Genomic DNA, 9,754 nt, shown 5'->3' on the forward strand with positions numbered 1-9,754 from the left:
TTAATGAAAAAGCAACTTTCTAGCATACAGTAAAAACAAAGACATGAGAAGATCTGTCAGGTACTTGAGGGCCCAGTGGGCCTGAATATAGTTTCTACGGTATGCAAAAAAAAATGTCAGACTCCATGTGTTCGGATACACAGAAAACACCAACAAAGATATTTTATCCAGAGCTTTTCATAAAATATGTTAAGGATTTTATCAGTTTATGTCTTTTTCCTCTTAGCAAAACAGTACCTACATTTTGCTTCAGGAGTGGTCCAAAGTTAACAGGTCTTAATTAAAGTTGTTAAAATCAGATAATAGATCACTAAAATGTTATAGTGCCAAAGGGAAGAAAAGAAAACAACTACACATAGAAAGAAGCCTTAACAACATCTAAGATCCCTGAAGTATATCGAAAAAAGACAACTGAGGAGTAGCCAGAGGAGGGGAACCGCCTCACAGAACCTTAATAAAGTAATAAAGTAACCTTTTGTTTAGTCTGGTGCACTAAACAATAAACAATAAAGTTACAAATAATGGTGTTTACCAAATAAACTGATTAGAACGAGGATGTTGAATTTCTTTTAAATTATAGGCTCCTACAACCACGACACTCCAATAATATTCCAGTGAAAGTTAAGAGAGTTCATATCCAATCTAATACTGATAATAGCTTCATCGGCAACAATTACAGTTCTGCATATAACTTGCTTTTTCCTCCTTAATGAAAGAAATCTTAAGAAGGTTGAAATGAAATACGGTATTGCGTCTAAACTAACTTCTCATTAGCTGGCATAGTGAGAGCAGGTGTCTACCGCAGCTAGGAGTCTGCAGATTTCTGCTCACATGATCGAGTTACACTGGTTTTGAAAACATGGCGCTGCAGTTCACAGAGGAGCAGTTTCAGGAAGCCTGGAAAGAACTGGATGAACCCCAGCTAGAAGGAGGATGGGAGTTCTTCACAGAGACAATGGGGATAAAAATTTACCGGCTTTACGATAAGGTAGATTTCTGAATTTTGTGAAGCTGCTCTGAATATGAATACATACTGATAAACGAAAAATCATAAAAACCTGTCAGACAATGCAAAATGTGCAAGCTTTACTAAATCAAAATTAAGCGCGGTATGTAAGGAAATATTTCAGTGGGCAGCTCTGTTCGTCGTTCTTCATCTGATAAAAGTAACACTTATTTATGGTTACCATAAGGGACTCTGCTGCTGCAACCCGGTGTATATCCCGGAAGCACGGGACACAAGGCGGGACTACATCCTGAGCTGAACGCCAGTCAATAGCAGAATACAGGGGCAATTCAGACACTTCAGAAAAACCACCCACCCTCCTTCCCTAAAATTCACGCGATAAGGGTCTTCTTTCGGTTTTGTGGTTTACTTTACTGTTAATATGAACACTGTTTAAGACGTGCTTCGACATTTATTTTTAAATAAAATGCATGATTGTTCAATAATAAGACACGGTTTGTAGTATTTTTTTCTTTTCAGTAAAGGTTTAGGTATTTTTACTGCAAGAAAATGCAGTGAACAGGGTAAATAAGCCTACGTATGCGGAACTATAATACGTTTATAATATACAATATACAAAACATCCCACAAGTAAAGAAGTATCACAGTGCGGGCCTGTAAATGTTTACATCGAAATCTACCTTGTTTGAATCTGTGACGTCACCACAAAGGGGCACGACGAGAGGCACTTCTTGTTCGTTTTTTGCATAATTTTGAAACGAGTTATGTACGCAAAGCAAAATAAAACTATTAGAAACTATACTAGAAAACAGAAGGAATTTAGAGATTATTGGTGTTACATGCTTGCATGATGATAAACATTTATTCTTCACATTTATATACACAGAATAAATGATATTTTCTCATCTTGCCGTTACTGTACATTTTTAATATTTAATAAAATAAAATCGACTTTTTAAGACCTCGGGTTCATAGTTTCTGAATTCTGTAACTGAAAAAAAAAAAAAAGAAATCACGGCGCTGTATGAAGGCCTTAACGCACACTGTTAACTATTTTCTGATAGGAGTGGCAGCACAAGTTTTACAAGTCTAATGCCCTTTAGACTCCGCACAGCCTATACGTAATGTTTTTTTTTTCTACTTTTCAAGTGGAACTACCCTCTAATTGTTCTAATGCCATTCATGATTCACAGTACATTTCAAAACTATAAGGGTTTAGCTGGTGCTACTAAGACAGAAGTAATAAGCAGAATGTAGCAGAAGAACATTCTTATCATACAACTTGCTTATGTTCAATGCAAAATACCCCTAATTATTGTTTGTATGTGCGTGATTTTATTTTGGTTAAGTAGTTTGCATGTTACCAATGGAACTGTGTTTGGAAAAGTGGGAAAAGAAAGGAAGAATAATAATACAAAAAGTAAAATACTGAAATACTGAAATTACTTTTTGTTATTTGACTGTGGGGTTATACACTGGAAACAAATTCAAGTTTGGAATATTTTGAGTGAATGGTTTTCAGAACATTCTTGTAGTGCACAGTTGTAAGAATCTGTTAATCTTGCTTGATAAAATTGGCAACAGATTTACAGTATTTTTTGTGTTTATATTAACAATTCTTTCAACTTTTCAACAGCAAACGGGACTATATGAGTATAAGGTTTTTGGTAGTCTTACCAACTGCACCCCAGAGACATGTGCTGATGTGTACATGGACTTAGAGTACAGAAAGACATGGGATGGATATGTTAAAGGTTAGTATGTGCAGCATCTACCTTTCCAATCCGAATCTTTATGAATACAGCAATTTTACATTTGCTCTGTGGCAATTGATGGTGTTGTAAATTATAATAGCTGTACATTTGATAATGCAATTGCTAATTAAATAATAGGATAAAGACATTATACAGTATATATAAAGAGGCACTGCTTTGACAATTTTTAAAATAACTTTTAATCGGTGTGTCACTTCCACAGACATAAAGGCACTTCTTTTATAGATTGATTTAAAATCAAACTTGTTAAACAAGTGAGATATATTGTCTCATCGTCTGCTGCATAAAACTTGCAGTGACACGATTTTTCATCAAGTGCTTCAGTTCCATAATTTCATTCCTGCAGTAACTTCAGAGCAACTCAGGAGGGAATCTTGCAAATAGAGAAAACTGCTAGGTCAGGATGCCTCTACTGAGCATGAGGCTGAAATCTTACTACAGTACACAACTGCTTTTGTGTAACCAGAGCAAGAAAACATTAATTGTTCAGTTCTTTTTCCAAGATGATTGTGTTGTGGTTGCAAAGACTTTTTGAGCACATAATGTCACATTGTTTTCACAGTCTCACAACTGTTTTCCAAATATTTAGCAAAATACAAATGGATTTGTATGACTGTCCTTTTTTTTTTTACTGAATTTACATTGAAGAAAAACTTCTTGTTGTTGTTTGCAAGTATTGTTTTAAGAAGAATAGATAACTTTTAAGGTTTTAACTTTTAAAGAGAAAAGTTAGATTATGAATTGTCAGGTTTCATTTAGGGTTCGAGTATTGTAATCACAAATGGGTCATGACTGACTTGAAACATTATTTTCCAAGCTTTAAGTGGAGTGCTGCACTGCTTCTAAGAAATGCTTTCTTTGATTTGCAAATCTTTCTTCCATTGTCTTCAGTCTTCAAACACTCCACCAGGTAATAAAAGCTGGCACTTTTGAAATAGAACAGCTGTTTGTATTGGTCTCCCTGTTGTGTTTTGTTGCTTTTGAAATAGTCTAGTCAGATGTTAGTAGTTTGTTGTGAAGAGGCGCCATCATGCATCTGTTATCTCCTTCCTTGTGAAACTGTTCTGCCTGTGTAACAGGTCTTGTCACATAGTATGAGATTATTATGGTGATGTACTTTTCTCAGAAGTCTCAAGAGAATTCAAAATTCCTACACCAAGAGGCTGGAGTTTACAAATAAATGTGACATTGCTAATTATTTTCCAATAATTGCTAATTATTATCAATCCCAACTGGCAACTGCCTGAATTGCCATTTGGAATTGCTAGTTGTTTTAAGGCTCTGCTCTCCAGGTATGAGTTCTGTACCATTCAGAAGAGAATGAGACATGGATATGGTACTCTGATATGACCACCTGCAGACCTTTCATCGTTTATGTAATGTCATATCAGTCAAGACGGTATCACTGAAGTCAGGCCTCTCTGACATCCAGGTCAAAGGAATTGTGTTGTTTTCTGGAAAGTCGATGGAGCCCTGGCTGATTAATGTCAGCCCAGGTCTGGAGGATTGCAACCAGTTTAGGGAAACACAGTCATAGTCAGTTATTGACACAACCTAGGCTCAGGCTAGCAACGTCTGGATAATTGGCCTTAACACGTAAGATCCTTTACTGGTAGGGTTCCTGCCCTTTTGTCATAGCGAGTTTGTCCGCTGCTTGTGTGCTCTGTTCGAGTGTGGTGGTACTGTAACTGAGAGTCAGCAGGTCAGAACAGGGGAGCCAACTTTTAAAGACTCTAGAGTTACTTTAGTCAGGAAGCAACATTTTACTGTGGTTTGTCCCTCCCAGTCTTGGGTCTGATTTCTTAGTCAAGGTGAATTATATAACTCTGTAATTCGAAGAGAAAGTTTGTTTAAAGATACATAGTATCCTATTGAAAAGAGACAACAAGCCTGAAAAGGCATTCTTTTGCACTGTCCCCCTTTGTAAATTATTAAATTGTAATTCTTTTTTTTTTTACCAGCTTGCAAGATCTGTAAATGAGTCAGACTTGCTTGGATATGTTTCCTTGGCTTCAATAGTGCAGTTATTTTTCAGTAGCTAGAATAATTGGGAGATGAACAGGCTGTATGAAGAAAAAGTAGTTATTTCATTAGTAACACAGTCTTGGCTTCAGATAATGCTACAATAATGGAAAAAAACAAAGCTGTCCTACCAATAGCTGAGCTTACATATATTGTTTTAAAAATTACCAGGAATGGGGAAATAATCAGGGATTTTTTGTTCTGCATATCTTGTGGAAGTAGCTCACAGATACCTTAAGAAATACACCCGATCCCATACTGTATACAGTATGAAAATGTGCTTGCTGCAGGGTTAATCTTCACCAGAGATTAGAAAATAAAAATTCAGGAACTTATCAGATGCGTGCTGAGAACTGTGTAATGTCGGACTTCAAATGCTCCAATCCTGACTTGTGTTGTCTATTTTCTTGGAACTGCAGGATTGCACATTTTTGGAAACTCTTGTTGTTTCAAATCATACCGCCCAGGTGATTAAAAGGTTTTGAGGGAAGTAGTTGTTTTATCTATGCTGACAGAGAGTGTGATAAACAAACAATATTTGGCATAGAGATTGATTCCACCTTTCGATAGTGGAAACGTAACTTCTAAGGCAGTACATATTCATTACATTTAGCTGTTGAAGGAAAAATGATTCCAAACCTAGTTCCAGCCAAGGATACAGAGAAAGTTGCATTCAGAGAAAACAAAAGCAAAACAAAAAATCCTATATAGTTTTCAGACATGGCAAAATTGTTTTTCAATGAGTATTTTTTTTTCAGTTGCTTTGCCTAATAGTCATGGATTTTGTATCTAATGTTTTTTTTTTCATTTTTGAATTCATTAGGGCTCTATGAAAAAAGCTATGCTGGGCAGACAGCAATTTACTGGGAGGTGAAATACCCTTTTCCTCTGTCAAACAGAGACGTATCCTTTTCCTATTATAGCTCAGTTTCTGTGCCAACAGACGTTTGGCTTAATTTTGCTGCTGGCCATGATCTGTACTTATACTTTTTAAAGATTTCATATGGACACATTTTCTTTCTTTATACTTTTCAGCATGTAATTAACATATAATTGTTTCTAAGCTAATTTTAGGAATGATTGCTCAAAAATAAACACTTTTTATACTTACCTAAAAGTGAATGTAGATCTAGACATTTCTAAATGTCATCACATTAACTGGTATCAAGTATCCTTTTTGACAGTATCTCCATTTTTCCTTTGTAATGGGTTTAATGTAGTATCTCTCCAGCTTCTTTAACTTTGTGCTACGTATGTTTACGTGAGAGAACGGCGAGATCTGGACATCAGTGGAAGAAAAATCTATGTCATGTTGGCAAAGAGCGCCTCAGATTCCCTGTGTCCTGAGAAGTCTGGAATCCTCCGAGTGAAAGACTATAAACAGAGCCTGGCCATTGAGAGTGATGGTGACTGTGGCACTAAAGGTAAACTGTTCCAGTTATTGCTGTTGAACATACAATAGTAATATGTGGTCTTCAGCAAAAATGTTTTTCAAATCTTATGCTTTAGAGCTAAATGTATTATTATTGCACTCAATAAGTGTTAGATTTATGTTAGGTTAAATGTTCACTAAAACAATGTAATCTTATTCCTAGGTCACAAACTGGACATGATGAATACCGAACTCAATGAACTGAATGATTTCTGAGTTCTTTACTGAGTTTATCATATTGGTTCTGCCCTTTCTTTTATTGTATCTGTGAAGATGAATGGTTTTCACTATGCTTCTAAAAGACCATGGCATTTACTGGATTTTGAACCCACAACCCTCTGGTCCTGATTCTAGAGCCCTAACGACTACTCCATTCTGCTGTCAGAAACGGCTTTGAACTGGTAGCTTTACTCCTTTCAACAGTATCACAAAAAATAAAACATAAAATTTCATTTTTTAAATAATATGGGATTGAGTGTTCAAAAGAATGCTGGAATAGGTTATACCACACAGCCTTAGATGTTTTATAGTCCTTTGTGTTTTGGCTTTTTGATACTGTTTTTTTCATCTATTTTTACTGGCTTCTATTTTAGTTTTCCTGAACTACTTTGATAACCCGGGTGGGATGATACCAGCTTGGCTTATAAATTGGGCAGCAAAGGTGAGTTTTCGTGGTCTCAAATACTTTTCTAGGTCTTCCTTTTTCTTCATAGAGTATAGTTGTTAGCCAAAGTTTTATCTTTTGAGAGTACTATGATAGTTTGACTAAGCCTGACTAAGCCTGCGATTATTTTGCTTTCCTGTTATTACAGAAAATGAAATAATGAAATATGTCCTGGAAACCCCAGCTCATGACAATACAGGGAGCTGGGTAGAACACTAGTTCTTAAAAAGACAATGCTGTGTCCTCTGCAAAGCTGATTTGAAAGGTTTTTCTGCCTTACTGCTTTCCTCAAGACTTACTGGTTTAGAAGCAGATGGTGATAGAAACACGCACAAAAAGCTATTCAGTTTCCACATCTGTAAAATTATAGTACCTCCTAGCCCTTTGTTTATATGTGTTTATTTCCTTTACTGGGATGTTGTAAATGTGAAGTTAGATGGTCTAGCAGAGTAAATCAAAAACAAGAATCTCACTTAACAGCTGAGTCCTGCTAATAAAAAATATATATATTTTTTAAAGGGGATGAGAAACAAAGTAAAGTAAGCAGTTGGCCAAAGATGAAGACACTTTTCTGAATAGAAAACAAAATCCGTGCTCTGCAGTTGCAGATTTTATTTTCTTTTTCCTTAGCCAGCTCTGTTAGTCGCTGGGATGCCACTGAGTCTTACATGATGGATTTAATTGCATGCAGATGTTTCACACATTGCTTCTTTGATGTGGACTCCAATCCACCCAGTTGGGTTTTTCCAGTGCTCCCATGATTATTTCATGAAGGCAGTATAGTGTGAATCTGCTTCAAGCAGGTGTCTCTGTTTCCTCTGCAGACCGGCGTGCCATCATTCCTCAAAGACCTGCAGGAGTCCTGCAACAATTACCCTGACTACTGCAAGAAGGCAAAATTAAAAAGCTAGGGGTCAGGGCAGTGTGCCTTTTGTATATTTCCTAGAATGCTACAAAGCTCAAGAATAATTCTTCAATTGTTTTGACTGGGCATTTAATGGGGTATTTCAATGGTGTTAATATACATATTCTGATAAAGTTTAAGGTGCTTATTTTTACAGTATATTCAGGAAAATGTAGTTAATTTGAAATTCTGCTTTAGATTTAAAATTTGCTGCTATATGTGTTACACTGGATACATTAATCAATTAACTTTTAAAGGACTTTTTATTACTTTGCAGTTCTTGAGAATTAAAGTATGGTAAGTTTTCAATGTACACCTGCCTGTTGGCACACCACATATGTTTCCATAAGTACTGTATATGTGATATATATTTGGTTACTTAAGTAAAGGAAACAAAGGTGTTTTAGGGAGTCCAGGTGTTTTATAATTCAGATGTACCCCAGGTGCACTGTGAGTGAAGTCATAAGTTGTTCTAAACCACTGTAAACCAGATAAACAAAACAGTTTGCTGATTACTGTAGTTTCTATTTACCTATCCCTAAAAAAATAATTAAAATTGTTCTTGTTGTAGGGCAGTTCTACTTCAAGATTGCTTCAGATGTTCCTGAAATGTCTTAATGAGTGAATGTTAAATATTATATGCATGAAAGATATTTCACCATATGTTTTACATAAGTTACTTAATGACTTCTCTGATTCATATGCATCTTGTGCATGGTAATGTACAGGCAGGCTAGTTTTTTTTAAGTTGTAAAGATTGTAAAAAAAAGTTCTCTACTTGCTTGAATAAATATATGGATTTATTTTCAAAATGTTCATTTAAATCAGTCCTAAAAAATATATTGTCACCAGATTAATAATCAAAGATACATTACAGTTCTTCCTGCTTTTAGTCAGTGAAGATAAAGGATTAAGGGTATTCAAAAACTGATGAATTTTATTGCACACATTTCTATTGTGTGGTTAGTGAATTTTACATTTATTGAATTCTACATATAGTATTCTAATTTAAATAAATATTGGTTAAAAAAATAGTCATATTTCTCCTTTCCAGTCACTTTGAGTAAACTGCATTGACATTTTTGCTTTTGCATTAAATCACTAAATCCTTAAACAAGGGGTGAAACATTTGGAAACATTTCACCTAAAAAACAAGGGTTCACCAGAATTTATGCAATCTCATCATTGACAGAGAAATCCCATAGTAGTTTTGTATACACTGATAATTGTCCTCTTGTATGAACTTGAATAATTGGACTCAGCAGAGCTGGTAGCAAATAAAAAGAATCTTAAAAAATGGGAAACTATTTCTATTGATGTCTGGTATTAGTGCAATTAAGTCCTGGAATCATTAAAACAATGTCTGAATCGACCAGTAATTGGCAACTACCATGATTAGACATTTCCTGCAGTGTTTGTTTTTTTTTAATCCAAAATGCTTCCGCATTTAACAACTCAAACATCAAGTTTCTAAGTTAACTAAGAGTTAACTAAGTTGCTTTTGTTTCATAGAGAGATACTTGTCACCCTTTTGTACTGTATGGTTGTTTGCATCAATTTTTTACATTTGTTTACTTTTGAGTCAGATCTTGTCATTAGATGGGGGAAAAAAAATAAAAGAACTGACACTTGATTTCACCTGCAATGCCAGATGTTACTGTAGGTCTGTAACTAATTCTCTGTTGTGACATCTTTGTACATTTATCTCACTTTCTGTTTTTGTCTGGAAAATATGTGTGCTCTCCACTCAGATAAATCTTTCCACTTTCTGAGTCATTTGTTTTTATCAAACAGCTCTTTGGTTACCTATTCCATCTACTTCCAAATTTCATCTGGACCAATCTTTTTTATTACATTTCCTTCTTATTGGTACCAGTGACAAGAACACCAACCTTGAAGTTCAAAAAGAAACCTGAGCTATACTCTTAGAGTGTATTGACACTACACTCATTTCAAATAAACCCACAGTAGTTCAGCTAGTTTGGTTTGA

General features: G+C 35.3%; 1 protein-coding gene across 1 annotated transcript; it reads left to right on the forward strand.

The window, feature by feature from the left end:
• The first annotated feature begins 816 nt into the window (after window positions 1-816).
• On the forward strand, window positions 817-9,536 carry pctp (phosphatidylcholine transfer protein). The gene is made up of 6 exons (XM_088599652.1): window positions 817-988; window positions 2,604-2,721; window positions 5,588-5,667; window positions 6,017-6,188; window positions 6,790-6,857; window positions 7,685-9,536. Exons 1-6 carry the CDS (start codon window positions 860-862, stop codon window positions 7,769-7,771), a joined length of 654 nt encoding a protein of 217 aa, XP_088455778.1. The 5' UTR covers window positions 817-859; the 3' UTR covers window positions 7,772-9,536.
• Window positions 9,537-9,754: the final 218 nt, after the last annotated feature.

This window comes from Lepisosteus platostomus, chromosome 11, assembly GCF_059453375.1.
Source record: "Lepisosteus platostomus isolate fLepPlt1 chromosome 11, fLepPlt1.hap1, whole genome shotgun sequence".
NCBI lineage: Eukaryota > Metazoa > Chordata > Actinopteri > Semionotiformes > Lepisosteidae > Lepisosteus > Lepisosteus platostomus.